Source organism: Podarcis melisellensis, assembly GCF_964234715.1.
Source record: "Podarcis melisellensis genome assembly, chromosome: 9".
NCBI lineage: Eukaryota > Metazoa > Chordata > Lepidosauria > Squamata > Lacertidae > Podarcis > Podarcis melisellensis.
In genome coordinates, this window is record NC_138541.1 from 37180772 (window position 1) to 37202618 (window position 21847).

A 21847-nucleotide genomic window follows, 5' to 3' on the forward strand; every position below is an offset into this window, starting at 1 on the left:
ATTCACTTGTTGTATTTCCTTGGTGGTGAGAGAGGTTGGGGGTGGCCTAGGATGTGATTGGTTGTCTTTGGTTGGCTGTAGTGAGAGTTTTGTGTGTGTGTGTATTTTTAGATCAGGTTAGCCAGATTGACTTGTATGCTGTTGGCGGATTCTCGTTGTTGTCTTGTTGGGCTATGTATGTGCTAAAGGGGAACCATACTGGGGCGAAGGCATCTTAAAAGGTTAAAAAACACCACGTCAGGAATAGTACCTTAATTGCTTGTGGCTTTGTTTCATTGGCTGAGTTCAGATGAAATGACAAACCATGCATTGTTGTTCACCGAACAAGCCTGCGCCAGCATTGGCTTACATACCCCTTAGCATGCAAGGAAAAAACGCACTGAAAGCTTTCGCTTTTTAACACTCAAAATAGTTCTCCATCAAGTACAAACTCAACAAACTGATTTGTCTTAACAACTCTTTTCATGCATAGAGGGAGGGAGGAGAGGGGGAGCATAAAAGCCCAAGGCTTACGCATGCTAATTTTCAAAAGCATAGCTTTTCATTACTTCTGAACAAGACCACTGTCTTTCAAACCGGGACACTACTAGACTCTCTCTGCTTCATAATGGGAACATTGAAAGAAAAAAGTTAGGCAATACATATGCAGCACATCAAAGTGACAATTCATGTTTGGTTTTCAGTGTGTTCTCTCTCTCTCTGTGTGTGTGTGTACTTACACACACACACACACACACACAATTACAGTGGTACCTCGGGTTACAGACGCTTTAGGTTACAGATTCCGCTAACCCAGAAATAGTGCTTCAGGTTAAGAACTTTGCTTCAGGATGAGAACAGAAATCTCACTACAGCGGCACAGCGGCAGCAGGAGGCCCCATTAGCTAAAGTGGTGCTTCAGATTAAGAACAGTTTCAGGTTAAGTATGGACCTCCGGAACGAATTAAGTACTTAACCCGAGGTACCACCGTTAATTGCGGGGTGTGTGTATGTGTGTATGAGAGAGAGAGACAGACAGAGAGAGAGAGAGAGAGCCAGAACCTGACAGAGTTCAGAAAGAAGCTTCACTATAAATTCTAGGACAATGAAATTCCCACTTGTCATTTTGTATCATTTTACATTCTGAATATTTTCATAGTATCTCTGTGCACACCACAAATAAAACATAGTTGTTTACTTTTGCTCTATATTTCCTATTAAATATTGTTGAACTATTGATAAAAGAAAGGTTTAGAAAACAATAGGACTAAACTCAGCAAAAACAAGTTACACAAAGTTAACTTCAGTTCACAGCGTTCTTCTCTATTAAATAATGTCTTGTATTTTATCTTTGCAAGAATCTGATGAGTTTTTGCAAGTAAAATTCTGTTTCCTCTACACTTGCTAATAGTCATGAGAATCTGTAGTTTGCACCTTCCCATTAAAAATGTATTGTATTTTTTGAAATTATTCACCCCGCCTTTTATCCAGATCATGTCTTTGAAAGGAGGAAGTAGATAATAAATGGAATTATTCATGATTTCCCATTAAATATGAAACTTTCTTTTGCAGAGTTTAGAAAATGGAACTTCTACATAATGTACAGAAGTTGATTAGAACTTTTTAACCTTTCCAAGAAAACTCTTCCAAATGTGTAGGGCAGCTTTTTCATGAACGGTAAACTATTCATTTCCCTTGCATTCCTATTATTTTGTCTTTCTCTAGTTACACCATATATATCAGATCAAATCAAAGTGTGAAGAGACCACTGATTTGAATAAAAGACTCACTTCCCTCCTCTCTTATGAAGAGAATATAACTCTAAGAGAGTATTGCTTCATAAAAACATAAAATTTTGGTCACAACATGCAAGATTATTAGGAATTATTTAGACAAAAGAGGAATACACATTGAAACAAAATTAAAAATGTCAGTGTTATTAAAAAACATCAAATCTGTGTCTTATAATACTGTCTATAACATATATTATTTTTTCTCTTGGACAGCATCATATCAGTGGGGAGTTTAGAAGGTAAACAAATTTTAATTCTGAATTCACTATATACTGATAGTGAATACATTATCCAATTGTGGAGCCTTATGTAGCCAAAATGGAACCCCCACCAAACTTCCACAAGAAGGAAGCAATGAAGGCTTAGGATAAGTATGTTTGCATAAGTACTTTTTTTATAGAGAGAGAGAAATCCCAATACAGTTGAATGAGAACCAAACATGCTCAGTTACAAGCTTGGTGGCTTAGGAGAATGCTGTGGACATACTGTATCTTGATTTCAGTAAGGCTTTTGGCATAGTCGCCTATGATACTTTTGTAGAGAAGCTGGTAAAATGCGAACAGGATGAGATAATTGTTAGGTGGGTTTGTAGCTGACTGACCAAACCCAAAGAGTGCTCACTAATGGTTCTTGGTCATCCTGGGGGAAAGTGGCAAGTGGGGTGGTGTAGGGTTCTGTCCCTTCTGTTGTTGTTCAGCATCTTTATAAATGGCATGGATGAAGCTATTGAAGGGATGCTCATCAAGTTTTCAGATGACACCAAAGTGGGAGGGGTAGCCAATGCCGCTGAAGACAGAATCAGGATTCAAGAGGACCTGAAAAGATTGGAGAACTGGGCCCAAACTAACAAAACAAATTTCAACAGAGACAAATATAAGGTTCTACACTTAGGCAGGAAGAACCATCTGCACAAATATAAGATGGGAGCACCTTGCTTGCCATTAGTACATGTAAAAAGGATCTTGGGGTTTTAGTAGACCACAAACTTAATGTGATGTAGCCTAGAAAGGCTAGGGTTTTCTAGGCTGCATCTACCAAAGTCTAGTGTCCTGATCAAGGGAAGTTATAGTAATTTTGCCTTGGTCAGACCATACCTAGAGTACTGTGCCCAATTCTGGGCACCACAATTTAAGAAGGATATTGACAAGCTGGAATGTGGGCAGAGGAGAGGACCACCAAGATGACCAAGTCTTATGAGGAATGGTTGTGGGAATTAGGTATGTTTAGTCTGGTAAAGAGGAGAAGGAGAGGAGATTTGAAAGCGATCTTCAAATATTAATTTTTTTTCATTAGGAAAAAATATTCTATCAACTCAAATAAAATGCTAATAAGCTAGTCTTTCTCAAGCAGCAAGATTTAAAAGTATATCAAGAAAAAGTTATATTAGATCTTCCAGCAACTGCTTTACACACAAAGGTTCTTAATTTCTAAGGCTCCATATATGCAAATGAGGGTGGTGACAAAGATGAGTTGAAACTGATTATGCATAGCTCCATTTTGGGATCTGCAGGGCTTTTAAATTATCTTTTTATAAATGCTTTAAAAGTTGTCTGGCACAGACATTAAAGAAGGTGAGACACAGTACAATCCTGTGAATGTTTACACAATAGAAAGTTTCAGTGTATTCAGTTGCAAGTATTTCCTTGTGTGTTTAGGATTGTAGTGACAATATCCCATCCCCAAAAGTATGGGGCAGAGGTGTTTAGGTATATATTTTTCTTTCCTAGAACTCTGGTGTCTAGCAACTGTAACCAGGTGCAAAAGAACTAGAACTCAGTTGGATATATTAAAAAAGGGGGCCTTTTGAGCACTTAGCCAACCAAACAAGTTAAATCCTAGTGTCCTTTTTCAGCCAACAATTAGGGGGAGTGGACAATGTTAGTTGCTGCTATTGTTAGCCAGCTGACAGTCAGAAACCCTTGCTGAACTACTGGAAGATCACCCCAACCACAGATCTACCTTCTGCCACCCCTAACATGTTATATCTGTACAGACACACTGGCGAGATGTGCAGGTAATGGAAGGTGAAGAAAAGTAATGGGGTAAGCAAGGGGTTGAGTGGGCTAGGTGCAGTAGGAGAGGCAGAACAGAAGTGATGCAAATTGATTGTTTCAAGTCAGGGGGTTATCTATATCAGCTGAGCCAACTTGAATAAGCATCTAATGCTTAAGTCCCAGTTCAGAATGAGGGTTCTCCATGCAGTGGCAGAGGATTCATAACCCTGAGAGGATTTCTCCCTTGCCTGGTAGAATGCAGAACCCATGTATCTAGGTAATATGTGAACTGTGCCTTGGCAATCCATCCCGACCAACCTACCCCCTATATCACGCACTTTGAGTTTTCTCCTCTGCAGCAGATTTAGGGAGGGCATGTGGGGATGAAGAGTGGGAAAGGGAAATCATTGAAAATGGTTTCTCTCCTCATTCTTCTGACAGAAATTTTAACACCAGTGAGCAGCTCAGTTGGACAGAACCCTATTTTTTTTAAAAAATGCTTGATTTCATAACACTGCATTAGGAAGCTGCTCTAATGTACTCCGCATACTGTACTATGTGCCTTTTATAAGAAAGCTGACTTGACTTTCCTACCCAAATGTGGAATTGTAATTGTTTGAGTACAAGCAGTCTTTCACTCTTCTCCTTCTACTGAAGATATATAGAACACTAAAACAAAGGCACATTCAGCAGGTATTTCTCAACTGTACCAAACCTTATGGACACAGTTGGCAGAATTTAGTATCCCTGAAATTACATTTTATTTCATTAAGGGATCCTATCTCTATCTGTCGTACTCAGGCACCAATTTAATTTATGTTTCTATACCTGTACTGCATTTTGTTAATTGTGAAATATTTAAAGTTTTCAGAATGTCAGGGAGGGTTTTTAATAGGCATCTAAAGCTAAACAGAGTGAGCACCAATGGTATTTGTGGTGGGAAATATGATTTCTTTCCTTTATTGTAACTAGAGGGACAATGCTCTGGCCTGTTGCTTTTAGGATAATTTATCAGCACTTCTTATTCTACTTTAATATTCTACATTTGATCTTTATTTTGGTTAGATTTAAATGAACAGCACAACTGTGCACAAGGAGACTTTGGGTGTGTTTTCCAAAGAGTAATCTCTAATGTCATATTTCAACTCTTTTCTCCAAAAGTAATATTTTAACAGTGCCTGTTAATTGTTTTGAAACAATCTCATTTTTGAATTTGCAATAGCACATAATAATATAAAGGGAAAGGAACAATGTTACTGTGCAGTCCAGAATTTACTCTTGCACTTTGGTACCATTTGCAGCACAATTGCAGCTTTAGTGATTCGTCAACACATGTTATAAAGCAATTATATTTCCAAATTACAGAGATTATCTGTCCTGTGCCCTCCAATCTGAAGCATGACCGAAGTGAATAATGTGGCAGTGCTTCAGAGGTTTCATCACTAGAAAAAGGGACAGGAGAGAGAAAAGGGGCCATGGTGCCACACTTACAGATGGACTCAGGGAAGCTGACGTCTGCAAAAATCACAAGACGCATGAATTCAGGTTCTTACACTGGATTTCACAGAAATCCTAAACAGATCCCAGCAGCAAGGAATCAAAAATTGAATGGGCCTTCAGCATGAAGTCATATGATGGGCTGCCCCAAGCAAGTATTTTTAAATAGTTCTCTCACTGTCAAATATTAGTATTTTTTCACCTGTCTTGCTTTAATGAGAAAGCTAGTGATTGGATACCTATGGTGAATGAGCTTGCACAATAAGAATGAAGGGTACTGTTACATGAAATAAAGAATGTTCTAGAGGGGGAGAATGCAGACGATCAGACAGTAACTCCTCCAGGTATGTACCCTTGAAAAAGAATCACATTTAGACTTCAATAAAATGCTCTTTTGCAAGTCAAAGGCAAACACTGCCTGCAACTACACTTCTGAAGCCTAAGGTAGCAATTCCTGAATTACGACGTTAATTCCAGGGTCACAGACAAAACAAGGGCAAAAGTTGGGATCATGACGTACATCAAAATGCTGCTATGCATACAACTGTTTTTAAACACTATGTAGAAACAGCAGTTATTCTGCTGTGTAAACTGTGTGGGAAACTGCACTTCCCCCCAGGCTGATTTTGGACAGTGGGTTTTAGAGAACCAGGGAACATTATAGAGTTAAGTACTCCAAATCACAATAGTATATTTCAGAAAGTAAAACTTCAGCCTTAAGTGAGAAGCTTTACAAAAATCAAGGAAGAAAAATATGTTTTAATTACTGGCAAACAATTAAATGCTGCAAATCTACTTTGGTAAATCGGTGAATTAACACAAGCATTGAACTGAATGCTTTGATATATGCAAGATAAGTAGCAGTGAAACATAATTATTTAATATCAGTTTTAATTTTTAAATGCCATGTTCCTCAGAAAATTGCCTGAGGAACTTTAGATTTCAATGAATAAGACTAGAAAGAAAGAAAACAATAAACTTTCAGTATAAAAATGCCTCAGAAAGACCTTACTTACGCAGCAGCCTCTTGTTTTGACAATCCTTTGATATGCTTGGCCAAATAACGATCTATGGCATCTTTGCCTTTGATCAAATGCATCCTAAATTTAAATTAAAAAAATTAAAGAACAGTGAGGTGACTTAACATCAAAATCTGCTACATGTATTATGTATTAACCTTTGCCAAGCAAAGACAGATAAATATTAAAATATTGACAAAGTATTTTATCAAACACATACTATCAACATGTACAAGTATCACTTTACCTTTTAGGTCTGCAGCTAATTCAGACCTTTATTTTGTAGAAAAGTACACTTGGCTTTAGCGAAAGGCTCCTTTTATTCATGACTTTCACTTTTAGTACATAAATAATAAACCTTATTGGACTCCATGTTTTGCAGTGATTGGAAAATAAATGTGCATCTTCTCTCTCAAGTGCAATGACCACAATGAGCATTATTTGAGTTGGGCAAGATACATTTAGACTGAAATATTAATCCCTATTTACCAGGGAGTAAGGTAAAGGTAAAGGGACCCCTGACCATTAGGTCCAGTCGTGGCCGACTCTGGGGTTGCGGCGCTCATCTCGCTTTATTGGCCGAGGGAGCCGGCGTACAGCTTCCGGGTCATGTGGCCAGCATGACTAAGCCGCTTCTGGCGAACCAGAGCAGCACACGGAAATGCCGTTTACCTTCCCACCAGAGCGGTACCTATTTATCTACTTGCACTTTGACATGCTTTCGAACTGCTAGGGCGGCAGGAGGTTACCAGGCAGTAATCCTCACTAAATTCAACGGAATTTCCTTTCGAGGAGGATTTCTCTGTTATTTTTTGAAAATCAGGTTTAATCACAAATGTTTTGAAATATTAGCACAGAGTTCTATCTAACCCATGTGAAAATGTCAGGGCATAAGCCAGTAACAAACTGCTTCAGATAAAGCCAACTGATGGCAGTTCACAAAATCCTAGTAACATTTTGATAAGATGTAACATTTGAGCACAACTGAGACCTAACACATTCATTACTTCAAACTCAGGGAACTATGTCAAATAATGCTTTCAATTCAGAAAAAAATTCAAATGTAGCTTCCTGAGGGGGGAAATATAGTGAATTGGTAAGAAACTTTAGAGACTGTGGGTGGTATCCAGTGCTGTCCCCTCTGCTGATGAATGGCACCTGTCAACCTAAAGCAGAGGAAGACTGGTTTGGGTGATTTCCTCTCTCCTCCAGGCCCCTGTGCCTTCACCTATCCCCCCCAACAGGCTCTTTTTTATACCTAGACCACCTGCCCATTTTCTTACAAAAACAGCTACTATTGAGAATCCACAAATATTAAAAATGCCTCCCCATCTTAATTTCACCTCCACTATTTTGTACTTCTATCACAAGGCACACAGTTCAACTTTTATTGTGACTTGGTCATCAGCAGAAAGGGGAGGGAGACGTAAAGTTTTAAAACACTCTAATTACACATTAATTGACTGCATACAGTCCCTCTCAGAATCAATTAGTGCACAGGTTTGACTCTTTCTCATAGCTGACCTGTACCTCAATTTGCTCCTTTAGTACTTTAGCTTTAAAGAGTGGTACACTCAACTGAGAAATAATAAACAAACAAATACAAGAAACACACACCTTGCAAGTTCCGGTGATGGGCATCTCATCTCTTCCTTACTTGGATGCGCTTTGGGGGTTCGCACTGGCACAGGAAGGAATATATTCATCTTGAACTAAATAAATGAATACAGAATATTGTCAGAAATATTGTTTTCACTTTTCGTAGACATTCATTACAGGTGTGTTGTTCAGGGTAAACTATACTAGTTGTTCAGAGGTTTCGCAGCACTGAGATATCAGCAGAGCTTTTAGTCACTGTGAAATTGACTCATTAGATACCCATCATAATAAACAGAGACCCCTCATAGCACACACCAATTTGAAATCAACTTTGAGTAAGAGCAGCAATGAAGAGGTGTTATCCCAAAATCATATTTTAACTAGGCATGCAAAATTTCCAAGAATATTGGGAGCACATAAAAGTAACAATGAAAGCACAGAGAAGTTATTTTATTTTTTAAATAAAAGAGAGATTTCAAGAACATTCTAAGTATTTCTAGACTGAAATATTAGATTTGGTTATATTCACTGGCCCAGAAACAGTGCTTGCAATAGAACCGCTCTCTTATCATCATGTAGGCATGAGACAAATCTATGTTTTATAATGGAGCAGGTGAGAAATTGATACATAGAATATTGTGATCATACTACTAGACCTCATATTGAAGAGGGAAAACAAATACATAGCTATTTTTGTAACAGTGATAGTACAAGTTGCCTACAAGTATCTCAACTTAGCATTTCTCAGCATTTAACTGTAACATTGTTTCACTGTTTTTCTTTTTAACTGAACATTTGCAACAAATTTCCTACTCCTTTATATTAGAATGAAGCCCCAATTTTAAATAATGACCCAACAAGTACTTATTTTAACAGCCTTACATTTCAGTAGCTATAAGAACATTGCTTATGGAACACTAACATGTTATAATGACAACATAATGATAGTAACTTAATACCACAATTAGTCTTATATGTGCACAAGCTTTATTTCTTTTAAGCAGAACAACAACAAAAAGCCATTAGACAGAGGAGTCTAGCTTGTCATTTTGAAGTTCATAAATGCTAATAGGACTTTTTTGTCACATAGAGCACTGTGTTCTTTTCCCCACGTACTCAGCTTACACTTCCCACCATTAAAGTTACAGCTGCCAGTTCCTTCATTTTGCAAGTCTATGATCTGAGAATGTTAGCAGCAGGAGCACCCTTACTCTTAAATTTGGTTTAATGTAGATATTGTAAGCCCTGCTGGCAGGCCTCAAGGCACAAACTTTTAATGGAGCCAGAAACACAGCATTGTAAAAATGGAGAGAAGCTTCTCCAATTGTTAGAGATATGTTATTCCAAGGAAATTTAGTTTGCTTTACAAGTACGGAATAGCTGATAGTAGTTAAAAAGTAGAAATAAGTAACAGAGCACTAATGAACCTCTGCTGTTGTGAGATCAAGACTAATGATAATCCCCAGTTCAGAACTGCAGAGTCTTTTGAATGCGAACTTCTTCCATTTGGACCTTCTGAATAAATTACAAATGAAGGGCAAACATATCTAGAGATTGGGTTCAGTTCATAATTAACCCAGTTTTGCCCCAGCACCAGCCCTTCCCACAACCAAAGCCACTCACTTCCCTTGTTTTGCTGAAACCTATCTGGGGTCAGTGATTAAAAGGGACTTTGTTAGGCCATGTAACAGCACTGTGTATCTCAAGATTCCTGGAAAATTGCAGGTTCCACTAAAATCCCAGTGATTCTGGCAAGCGTAATGTGATTGCTGGAGTGTTCCAAGATTTAATCAAGGCAGCAGAAGCAACAACTGCATCAGGAATGGACTTTGGTCTTCCAAATTTCAGTGATGACCTGTATGAAGCTAAAATTCGCTTCCCACCTCTCGCCTTCCATTCTGCTCAATTCACTACATCATAGTTGTGGTGCCCTGTTGCACTCAGTGTGGCGGAACCAGTTCCACTGCCCTAAAACCACCTCTGATTGCATGCTACCTCCCAGAAAGATTTGGAAAAAGTGAAAGAGGCAGCAGGGAATGGCAATCATTATGAGACTGGGTACATAGAAACCTCCAAGCCTCATTGTGTTCCTAGTTATATCACCAAGTGTGTGATTAGACCTAAAACTTAAAGGGGCTGATCTGAATTGAGCCCATTCCAAAGTACGTGAAAGAAAGCTTGCCCATTACTAATCAAGACACAGAATAATGTATATAAATCAGGTCTTTCTCTTAGGGAAAACTCCATTTGACAGGATAATTGCCATGAGAATGTGCAAACAAAGTAAATAAAAAACTTCTTAGGGGATGTATTCAGGTTCAGCTTAAAATGCAGATTGACAGGCCAGCAGCAGGTGAAGAAGAGTGACAGTACATTGTCACTGAAAAGTCGAACAGTGCTTAATGAAGCCAAATAAAATCTCATTTACTTATTTAAGAGATTTATATGCTGCCATTCAGGCTTACAAAGGCAGCTTACAAAACAAACCGAATAATAGATGTTGACAGGTTTTCATCTCTTTTACTGTTAATTTTTACTGATAATTTTAATATTTCTTGTAAACCACTTAGAGATTTTATTATAATCAAAAGATGTATACATTTTCTTAAAGAAAAAACAACATATAAAATACACAAAGTTTTAATATGACGAAGTATTACCCAGAATACCACTCAAAACCATTTTACTGCAAAATAAAAATAACAGCAATTTATTTCTGCACATTAGTGAGTCTGTGAATACTATGACCAACAAGTACACAATGCCATCTTTAGATGTATCAGTGGTTCGTGGCTAGAATACCTTTTTTGAAATCATAATAAAACTGAAAGCAGAGTATTTTCATCAATGACATCAGAAGCAAGGCTATGGGGTAGTTACCACACAGTGTTCACTTTAATTCACTCCATATGACAACATATACTGAAACATTTGCGTCTATCAGCTCACCATGTTTTTTTACTCATGGCACTGCAAATGTCAAAATTAGAAGTTTGCCGTGTCTTGTGAACACTTCTCCATCCAGCTAATAAGCGACTGCATATGAGCGGTTTGCCACATAACCAAGAGCCATGGGCGTAGTCAGGATTTTTGTTGCGGGGGAGGAGAGAACCTCAGTTAACTATGTATTTTTATTGGTTTTTACTGATTGGGGGGGTAGCTGCCCCTCCTTGCCCCCCTGGCTACGCCCATGCCAAGAGCTGCTACTTGAGTGTCATAAACATCTCAGAAATCAGAACAGAGATTATTCAAACTGTATGAATCATAAACCAAAGATGATAAACTCTTACAGCTTAATGATGGGCAGTACTGTGCTTGTTCTTTTAGGATACCTAAAGAAAGAAAGAAATGCACTTTAAACACATATCAGACAAAGAAATTGACAAATTGTTAAATGTTAGCAAAGTGTCCCTCACGGCAGGCACCACAGGGGTGGGGATTATACACTGCAAGGCTACTAGGGGACTGCAGTGTGTCTTTGCATATTCTGTGCATACACTACACTCCCTGCCACAATCGCTGTCATTGAGAGCTAAGAGCAGGTTTGCCCTCACTAGAAGCACACTCAAGTGCAGCACTTTATCTGACCCCACAGGATTGGATGGGAATTGAATATTCAATATGTCAGGAAAAGTAAAGGAGTACACCACAAGGCCAGGAGCTAAACTACTCAAACTCCTTCTGCCCCTAGCATTTGGAATCAAATTGAATCTGGGTTGTTTCTTGGTCACATGAATAGTGTGACACGGGTAGCGCTGTGGGCTAAACTACAGAGCCTAGGACTTGCCGATCAGAAGGTCGGCAGTTCGAATCCCCATGACAGGATGAGCTCCTGTTGCTCGGTCACTGCTCCTGCCAACCTAGCAGTTCCAAAGCACGTCAAAGTGCAAGTAGATAAATAGGTATCACTCTGGCGGGAAGGTAAACAGTGTTTCCGCACGCTGCTCTGGTTCGCCAGAAGCAGCTTAGTCATGCTGGCCACATGACCCAGAAGCTGTACGCCAGCTCCCTCAGCCAATAAAGCGAGATGAGCGCCGCATCCCAGAGTCGGCCATGACTGGACCTAATGGTCAGGGGTCCCTTTACCTTTAACTTTACTTGGGAACTAGTTTAGACAGATAAGTAGATAGATACCGTAAGACTCTAATCCTGTACACAGTGACATGTGTGTAAACCCACTGATTTCAATGGGACTGACTACTGAATAGATGTGTAATAACGTTTGCAGCATAATCATGTGCACATTTCCTAAATGCTTGTGATGCGATAAATTTGTTAAAGCTTTTTCGGTGTATGCTGCAAACCTGGACCACCATTTCTGCTGCATTTGGATCGAGTCACCCAACTTCCATACACTATGCTAGTTTTGATATGAGTGGCAAATTCCGGAAAGAACTACCAAATGTTCAGAATGTTAAAATTATTTCTGAAAAATTACCACCTGATTTATATATTCCTGAAAAATAACCATCTTATCTATTCACAGTCTGAATAAATCCCTTCCTACAAGACAATGAAACATATCTTATCCAAAAAAAAAAAAGCTGGCAAACTTCTTCCTTGTGGGTAGCCAATACACATTACCACATACACAGCGTGTTGCTTTTGTCACCCAAATTGTTACAAAAGAAACACATTTTCCATCTTAATTCCAACAGAAGAGTTGCAGGGATTAGCAGGGCAGAATGGCTATTGATTGATTGACTGATTAAATTTCAGTGCTGTCCTTCATCCAAGGCAGCTTACAATATAAAAATACAAAAATACAGAGCACACCAACAAACAAACAAACAAACAAACAAACAAACACACACAGTTTAAAAAGACATGGATTGTTTAATTAGCCAAAGTCCTAATTTAATCACCCAATCATTCTTCTATGCCTTCAGGCAGCTTTTTGCCCCCCCACTGCAACAAAGTTAGCCACCCCCCATAAGGGGAAGAAAAAAGTCTATGAGGGTATTTGCAGTGGATTATAAATGGGTATAGGAGGAAATAAACACCCCACCCCACTGCCAACCCTTTCCCAGCCCTGCTATCTTGGCAAATGTGGGGCTAGAATTGCAAATGTGTTAGCATAACATCTAGTTTGGCCCTGTCTGTTGCTGAAGGCCTTTTCAAATGCACCTGCAGCAAACTCACAAAAACTGATGCTTGAGCTATAATTGCACTACCCCAATCCAGTTCTAGAATAGCTACAAGCAGTGGCTTATATAATAGATGGGACTGGGATACTGTGCAACAGCAAGCAAAAAATACGTGCAGGGAAATGTTAATGCAATCATCTTGAAAGAAAAATAATCCAGGAGTTCACTATGAAATGCAGAAAACCTACACCTCATCAAGTAATAAACTGTATCTACTTGAAGTTATTGTGTAAAAAGCTGAGGATCTACATACACATATCTTGCCATAATGTAACATTCCGAAGCAGGGAGAATCCTTCTAGAACTGTAAAGTTACTACATAAAAGCAACAGAATGTCATTTTAACAAAGGGCTAGCCACTTTAAAAAACCCTTCTTTGAGAGGTTTGGGGGTGAATTGTCCAAACTGGCCTAATTAGAGAAGAATGCCTACATCAAAAGCAATTTCACAGTGTTCTTAATCAGCTAGAGATATTACACTATTGCTCTTGAACGGATTAGTGCTAAAGTGCAGGGCATGCCACCCAAAAGAAGCAGTTTCAAAGGGACAGTTCTTGCTTTCTGTGATTATTTCGATTGCCTGGGATCCTTTCTCTTGCCTACACTTGGAAAGGTTCAAGAAAAGCCTTTTCATGATTGGCGAAGGGTTGACAAGACTGTGTTCCTAAAATCTCTTATTGACATTTATAATTTCCCTTTGCTACTATTCAGTAAAACCTTAAATACTATCTATATCCTCCCGCAAAAGTAACAGATATATCCCCACCCATTCTTTGTGTAACATTTGTATATCCTAACTTAAAATATGGAAGTAACTTATAATTATGCCTAAATCCATCACAGAGCTAGGCATGCTCAAGCACATTGCTTTCAGTGGTCATGTCAGTTTAACTGTTGGCTGTGGGCTTGTACGCTTATTTTGGCCCTTAAATAAATATTGAATTAGAGTTTCCCTGCCTATTGACTTACTTAAGGCAAATCCTTTTTAATGAACCACATTTCAAATCGCTTCAGACTACAGTACTGTGGCAGCAAAATAACCACTCCACCTCTAACCAGCATGATGAATACAGAAATGCAGCCTTGGAGGGGGTTCTGAAATATTGCATTCGCTTGCTTTTAAAAAGACTGGACAGCTACACGAATCTGACGAGGGTCTTGCTGTTCAGTTAGCGAGAGAAAGTGCGTTTCCACTGCGTCCCCCCCACCAAAGGTTTCTCGCAGGGCGTCCGAGATCTTGTGTTATACATTTTAGAGGGTCAACACCTATTAAAGTGAAGCATTACTGACAACTGCAAAATGATTCTTCCAGAGCTAAAATGCGCCCGATTACATTTATATATATATTCTCCGCTGCGCTTCCGCGCGCCAGCAGTTTTAGCTCTGGAGCGCCTGAAAGCACCTTTTGCTTTCCAGCTTTTCGCTTCTCGGTTCCCAAATCCCAAGGATGCAACTAATCGTTATCGGGGATCAGGAGCGATTTATTTGAACACCGGACGGCACAGCAGAGTCTCTGCACACACAGCCCACAATGGGGTGGGGTGGGGAGAGAGAGAAGACCCCATTGATCTCGGATCTTCGTCGCCCCCCTCGCCATCTTCCCCATTATTCCCCTTTGCCCATCACCTCCAACTTCGCCCCACTCGCCTCAACCCGGAACTGAAGGAGAAAGGAGAAACGTGGGCTGACTGTACACTATAGGATCCAGACACAAAAGCGCGCAACTCCCCCCCCCCCGAAGAAAAAGCCCCACACAGGTGGGGAAAGGGCGCGTTCAGCCCAATTCTATGCACGTGTGAAAGAAGCCCCCAGTATCCGGGCACACGCAGAGAGGACAGCCCCTCTCTCTGCGCTCCGCTGGATGCGAGACGGAGGGCTCAGCACCTGCAGCTAGAGCCACGCAATACAAAGGCTGGGGGGCGGGGGGAGACGGCGCTCTCTCCACCACCAGCGCAACCTGTGGCTTTTCTTTTTCTTTCCACACCTCTCTCTCTCTCTCTCTCTCTCTCTCTCTCTCTCTCTCTCTCTCTCTCTCTCTCTCTCTCTCCTCCCTCCCTCCCTCCCTCCCTCCCTCCCTCCGCGCCTGCCCTCCCAGCATGAATCACGGCGTTCAACCCAGCCCCCGGGGAAGGGAAAGTGAAGACCAGGTCTACCCCCCAGTCTGCACCGCTTACTTGTAGGCCTTACGGACTCGGGCAGGGAAAGACGCCTAGCCGTCACCATGGCAACGGGGCGGCGCCAGGGAAAGTGTTCCGCCCCCGCCTCCCAGGCGCGCCCTCCCGCCCTCAGCCTGCCTTGGGGGAAAAGAAAGGATCCGGCTTCCTGCTAGTGGCCGGCTGACGTCTTGCAGTGGATCCCTTTAGAAAAACTGGCTTTAATTGAAAGATTTCCTTGCGCTACAAAACAAACAAATAAACTGGGGAAAGTGCATCTTTCATCTCCACTTTCGATTCATGGAGTCTTTTTCATGGAGAGTGGCTGGGGATACCCAGCCAGATTGGCAGGGTATACATAATAAAATTATTATTATTGTTATTATTTTTCACAGTTTGCCCTTTGCTATTCTATCGGTCGCTGCAAGAGTCAAAATAGCTGCTAGTCTGTTATGGGCATGTGAGTGAAAAATCCTCTTGGGTTACTTTTTTCAGCATCCCAACCCAGGTACTGCCGGTTACATTTTCTTGGTAAGCAGGCAACTTTGGCCTGCACTCCTGCCGTTGGTAGCGTGGCAGGCCTCGTAGCAGCCTGTGAGGTTGGCAGCAGCAGCAGCGCCCTTGTGTTGGTGGTGACACTCATATGAGAAAGTAAGTCTCACTGAGCTCCACAGGATTTTCTTTTGAGTAAATATGCTTCAGATTCAGCTGCCCATGTGAATTAATCATAGGTTGTGTGGTATGAGCTGTCTGTTTTTATTTCATTAAAGAACTTTAGAAATCTTTTTTCACATATAACTTCCTTTCTTGTCTAGAAATAATGTTAATATATTACAATCATGGGTATCTTTCAGTTTATCATATCAGTCTAGTTCCCAAGCAATTTTTCTCCCTTGCAAATTTCAGAATGTGTTTTGTAGCTGCAAAAGGCTGGTGTTTTGACTGACATATGGAGAGCTGTTGCTCTGTGCCCACATGGGCAAGTTAAGGAAAGCAACATTGACTGCAGCCTTCTCCTTTTTGCACAGTTGTGTGTATGCCAAGGTTCTAGGTTTCCCCTCTCTGACATTTCTGTCTCACCTCACTCTGCTACATATCCCTAGAACAGGCAACCCCAAACTCAGCCCTCCAGATGTTTTAGGACTACAACTCCCATCATCCCTGACCACTGGTCCTGTTAGCTAGGGATGATGGGATGATGGGAGTTGTAGTCCCAAAACATCTGGAGGGCAGAGTTTGGGGATGCCTGCCCTAGGAGCATACTAACTTTACAAACCCCTATATAACAATGTTTAATCTCCTATGATTGCCTTAAAAAGAGATTTCAATCAAACACTCTCCCCCCCCCCACTAAACATGCTGGTTTTCTTTTGACTGATTACCAAGACAGCCTGTTTACATTTGTATATACAACACCCTACCTACTAAAGTAATCTGACTCTTCTTTCTCATGGTAGACATAGTTTCTATAGAACCATCGTCAGAATTGTCTCTGTGTCATGCCTTTCTTTTGTTTAACTCTGTTTGAATAACGTGATGGAGACAGTGGGTGCCAATGAAGATCAAACAGACTTTCTATAAAGAAATCACTAAAGGAATTTCCAGTCTTGCTTTTCATTAATATGGGTTAGCATCATGTTTCTTGTCATTAGTGGCTAAAAAGCCAAAACTTTTATTTTATTTAGTCTTTCTATAGAAAGGAAGGATGGGGTAACCTGTGGTCCTCCTGAAGACGTTGGACTACAACTGTCTCCATCTCTAAACCATTGACAATGCCAGCTGGGTCTGATAGGAGTTGGAGTCAACAGCTGGAAGGCCATCCCTGTTGTCCTAAAACATATTTACCAGAGCGTAAACTCCTCTAAACGTATTTAAGGCTTGGTGTTAGCTGTGCCATGTATAAAGATAAATCAAGTACTTAATGGCAAATGGTCCCTACCAGGGAGTAAGCCCAATTTCATTGACTGAGACATAAGGTAAAAAAGGTAAAAGACCCCTGGGCGCTTAAGTCCTATCAAAGGTGACTATGGGGTGCAGCACTCATCTCGCTTTTCAGGCTGAGGGAGCCGGTGTTTGTCCACAGACAGCTTTCTGGGTCATGTGGCCAACATGACTAAACTGCTTCTGGCACAACTGAACACGGTGACGGAAGCCAGAGTGCACGGAAATGCCATTTACCTTCCTACCACAGCAGTACCTATTTTTCTACTTGCACTGGTGTGCTTTCAAACTGCTAGGTTGGCAGAAGCTGGGACAGAGCAACGGGAGCTCACCTCCGTTGCACAGATTCAAACTGCCGACCTTCCGACTGGCAAGCCCAAGAGGCTCAGTGGTTTAGACTATAGTGCCACCCGCGTTCCTCACTGGGACATAGTTCTGAGTAGCCATGGTTAGGATTGTGCTGTTGGCAGTGAGAAAGTGCTCAGAGCTTGCTTATGGTTACTTAGAGGAAAAATCAATTTAAAGTAAAAAGAATCTGAATAGAAGTACTAGGTATGTTAAATTGTTTTCTCAAGCAGCTTCTTTTCATGCCATTTGAATGTCTGGAATTCAAAAGTGAAGAAAACTCTTTTATCCTGCAGATTTAATTCATGTAAAGTGTGTCTTTAGACAATGAGCAAAAGAAATATTAATATTCTAGGGTTCGCTAATAGTGGATACATAGAGAGTAAATATAACCTTTACAAAAATAGTGATCCATGAACTTACATGTTGAACTAAAAATTGTGAAACTACATAATTTTACAGTAATGGTACTAAGTTTTAAATTCACAGTTCCAGTACTAAGAATCCTTAATTCCAGAAAGATAATCTATAATGCATATCTTTACCTAACCATCATACAACATACAATAATGCGGTTGTATGGTTCCATGGAAAGGGAAATTGATCTACAGATTAGGATGCTAGTGGTAGGTATTATTAGATGGATAAATCAATAACATTATATGCAAAAGCCACAGGAGTAATTCTATTGCCAATGCTCTTTATTTGGCTCGAGGATTGGATTTGTAGACAATTCACCGAGCAAATTGAAATTTGCCTAGTTCTGTACATTTATAATGATCCAAAAAAGATGTGTGATATTTAGTTAGAACTGCCTCCTCCATTCCTTAAGTTTTATGTTCTTAACATGCCTTTAAGGTTTTTAAATATTATATTCATCTTTTGATGAAGCAGTTACATTTTTTAAAATAAGATAAATAATATCTTTTATTTTGAAAGATGATTCCTTTGTAATGGAGGGTTTTAAGGTGTGGGACGGGATAATATATTCAGCAGAGGGAGTATATTGTTCTGCCAGTAAAGAAGAGAATACTTGCTTGAAGCAGTTTATCAGAATAGAATTCATCCTATGCAGATAGATTTTGGGGAATAAAGTGGTCAAAAGATATATGGAAATTGGAGGAATACATTTCACATGCTAGTTACTGCCTTAGACTCCACATCTGCATACACATATGAACTCACATTAGTATTGTTATGGATTTGTGGGTATCCAAATTCCCCTGGGGTTCTGGGTGCCCTGTCTCCCTATAGATTCCTGTGGACTAAGCCTCTTTTCCAGACCAGGGCATCGCCTGGGGGGAAGCTGTTAAGGAGTACAAAGGTGCTGATGACCAGTCATGAACACATCAAAGGAAGATTATTGAGTCTGGGAAAAACAGGGGTTGCCAGGGTTACAGTGGGCCTTGAAAAAAATGTGATTGCTTTGCAATAGGCTTGAAAAATGGGGGTTGCCTGGGTGACAATGGGTGAAGCTATAAGCGGAAGAGGAGGAGCTGTTTCTGCAACTGGTGCTGGGAAGAAGCAGGAAATGGGCCATGCGGGACTGAAGAAGAAGAAGCTATCACCACAGGGCGCAGGCAGCATGGCTGGTTATCTGCTTTTGGATTTGAGCTGGCTGATCTTAGCAGGGCAACAAAGAACTCTCTTGTGATGTGAATGCTGGGAACTCTCTCCGTATAGGCGCAGGTTGTAAATATGTGTAATTAAACCTTATTTCATAAAAACACGGCAGTCTCTGCTGTGCCTAATTTTCCAGAAGGAAACACAATTCTGGGTCAGTGCCCAGAACCCCCTGGAATCTTCTTACTGCTTGGCAGAGATTGGGGGTTGCATGTAGCAGTATTAAAATATTGCAATCTAAATGCTAAACTTACTGCTTATGTTCCTTTAAGCTATAGGTTATCAGCAAAAGATTTGTTTTTAAACACTGGTAGTTTGCACATATATTTGCCACGACGTGGCTGGATTGAATTATGACGGGAATGCTGCATATACACCTATTTGTAAACTGAGGTCAATCAATCAGTTTATTATTACGGTCATAGACCACCAGTTGTTTGAGGTCCTGTATTATAATCAAGCGGTATATAGATCTTGTAAAATAAATAAAATGAGGAATCCAAGCATCAAAGGTTTTCTCGAGAATAGTAGCTGTTACTTTTCCTTCCCAAGTATGAAAGACCTTGAGTTCTTCATAGCCTCAGGCAAATGAACGTGAAGGTCTCCTTTATGAATGAGTGAAAGATAATCAAAACATAGGGTGAGATACATTTTTTTCTATGTCGTTCTTGAGGGGGTTCTTTTTGGTTTTTTTGAAGGAAAATAGCAACCAGGCTTCATAAGGACTGATTCAAGGAATGATTCCTTGTATCTATGTTCCACCTTGGTTAAAGATAATGAAATAAAAGTAAAAATATGGAGAAGGGCAATTGAAGAGACAGGGAAGGAAATTATGAGACTCCTTTTGTGGAAGAAGAGATGTGGGGCTAGAATGCAGTGTGTGGTTGAGGGGGTAGTCTTAGGACAGGGGTGGGGAACCTCAGGCCCGGAAGCCAAATGTGACCCTCTCTAGGTTTCTCTATCTGGCCCTACGGAACCACCCACTAACAGTGTTTCAGTCTTATCTGGATTGAGCTTCAGTTTGTTGGCTCTCATCCAGCCCATTACCAATAGAAGACAAGGGTCCAGCACATCCACTGCCACAGCTGCAGATGTAAAGGAGAAGTAGAGCTATGTGTCATCAGCATCTTTTCCAAATCCAGGGAGGGCTTCTTAAGGAGTGGTTTTACCACTGCCTTCTTCAAGCAAGCAGGGACCACTCCCTTTCACAAGGAGGCATTAATCACCTCCCTGCTAGATTTTATAAGCCAAGAGGGACAGGAGTCCAGAACACAAGTGGTTACCAGGACTGATCCAAGCACCTTATCCACATCTTCAAGTCTTAACAACCAAAACTCAACCAACACAGCAGGACTAGAAAGTGCTCTGGACACAATGAGATTCATCTGCTGAATCAACATTTGTGGAGTCAGCATCCCAGTGGATACTAGCAATTTTATCCTCAAAATGCTGCACAGACAAGTGACAGTGAGCTACTGTCGGTTCTGCCACCTCCTTCAGTCCAGACTACAAAAGGCCCCACACTACCTGGAAAAGCTCTTCCGAACAGCACAATGAGGATGCAATGGAGGGAGCAAAGTATGCCTTGATTGAAAGCAGAATGTTGAAGATGAGGAAAAACTACATTTTTTGCTACAGACATGTTAGTGCTTACACAATCTATACCACCCTTTGCTCTTCACAGCCCCTGTCCCAGATCTATTTCACACTCCATTTCATGCAAACTGGGAGAAAGACTCCCCCTTGGCCAGCAGCAGAACAAGTAAGCATCGCCACTAGCACAGTCCCTGATTGGTGGGCACTGATGTTAGTTCAAAAGCACCAAACTCCTCCCAGCAGATGAGGACAGTGCACCTCATGCAGGGGTAGGGGAAAGTGGTGGGAATGTTGTGGGTGTGTCTGCCATTTTCCAGCCCGCCATTGTATTTTCCCATTGCATTTTTCTCCTCCCTTTCTGGGCTGAACATGCATTGGATTCAGCAGTCATTCCGCTGGTGTAACTGAGGAGCATCTCCAGTCTCTGGGCAATGTAGGTATAGGATTGCTGTATCTGCTCAGTCCTGGCATTTTATTTTGCCTACTTTTATGACTAAGACTCTGAGGGAAAATAGTTTCTATTTTTCTGGGCCATCAACAAATTAGTTAGTGAAATTCTAATAGAGCATTTCAACATTCCTTATAAGTGACATGAATATAAGCCTCTCTTATTAATTGTAGCTGATTAGCCACAAGGCAAACATTTAATTAAACCTTGGGAGACAATAAAGTGGCACATAAATTATCCATTCAGGAGTACAAAGGTCTTTACTTTTCATTAAACATAGTTTAACCAATAATTACACATCTTAAGCTCAATTTGTATTTTAGCAGGATTGAGGACAGCATCCCCCTCCATGGATTTCCTGTTGTTGTTTTTGTCAGTCATGTATTTTTTCATGCTTTTTGACTTGTATTTATTTAGTCAGTTATTCATGTTATTCCCCCAATTATCACAACTGTCAGTCAGATCGTGGATTACCACGTGACTTCAAAAAGCTTCCCTCATTTAAAAAAAGATATAGGTAAACGATTAACAAGCCCTTTCATATACTCAGAGGTAATGTAGCACAGGTGTGATATTAGATGGATGTAACCATAAAAGATTTGTCTTGATTAATTTAAACTCTTTCAGTTCTCACCTATAAATCGCAGATCTTTGATATGAGGAATATATTTCTAACTTGACTTCAGACGGACTAAAGGTAATGCACACTTGATT

General features: G+C 40.4%; 1 protein-coding gene across 3 annotated transcripts in view; it reads right to left on the minus strand.

Moving 5' to 3' along the window:
- Positions 1-18733, minus strand: part of TTC29 (tetratricopeptide repeat domain 29) — a 111468-nt gene extending 92735 nt beyond the window's left edge. The window contains exons 1-4 of one of the 3 annotated variants that reach the window (XM_081926117.1): positions 18652-18733; positions 11172-11213; positions 7900-7994; positions 6280-6363 (exon numbers count right to left, since the gene is read on the minus strand). In XM_081926117.1, the coding sequence (XP_081782243.1) occupies positions 6280-6363; positions 7900-7988 (173 nt within the window). In that variant the 5' untranslated portion in view covers positions 7989-7994; positions 11172-11213; positions 18652-18733. Of the gene's footprint in view, positions 1-6279; positions 6364-7899; positions 7995-11171; positions 11214-13996; positions 14018-15201; positions 15302-18651 lie in introns of those variants that run through there. The other 2 variants (XM_081926116.1, XM_081926118.1) reach the window with 2 other exon arrangements.
- Positions 18734-21847: the final 3114 nt, after the last annotated feature.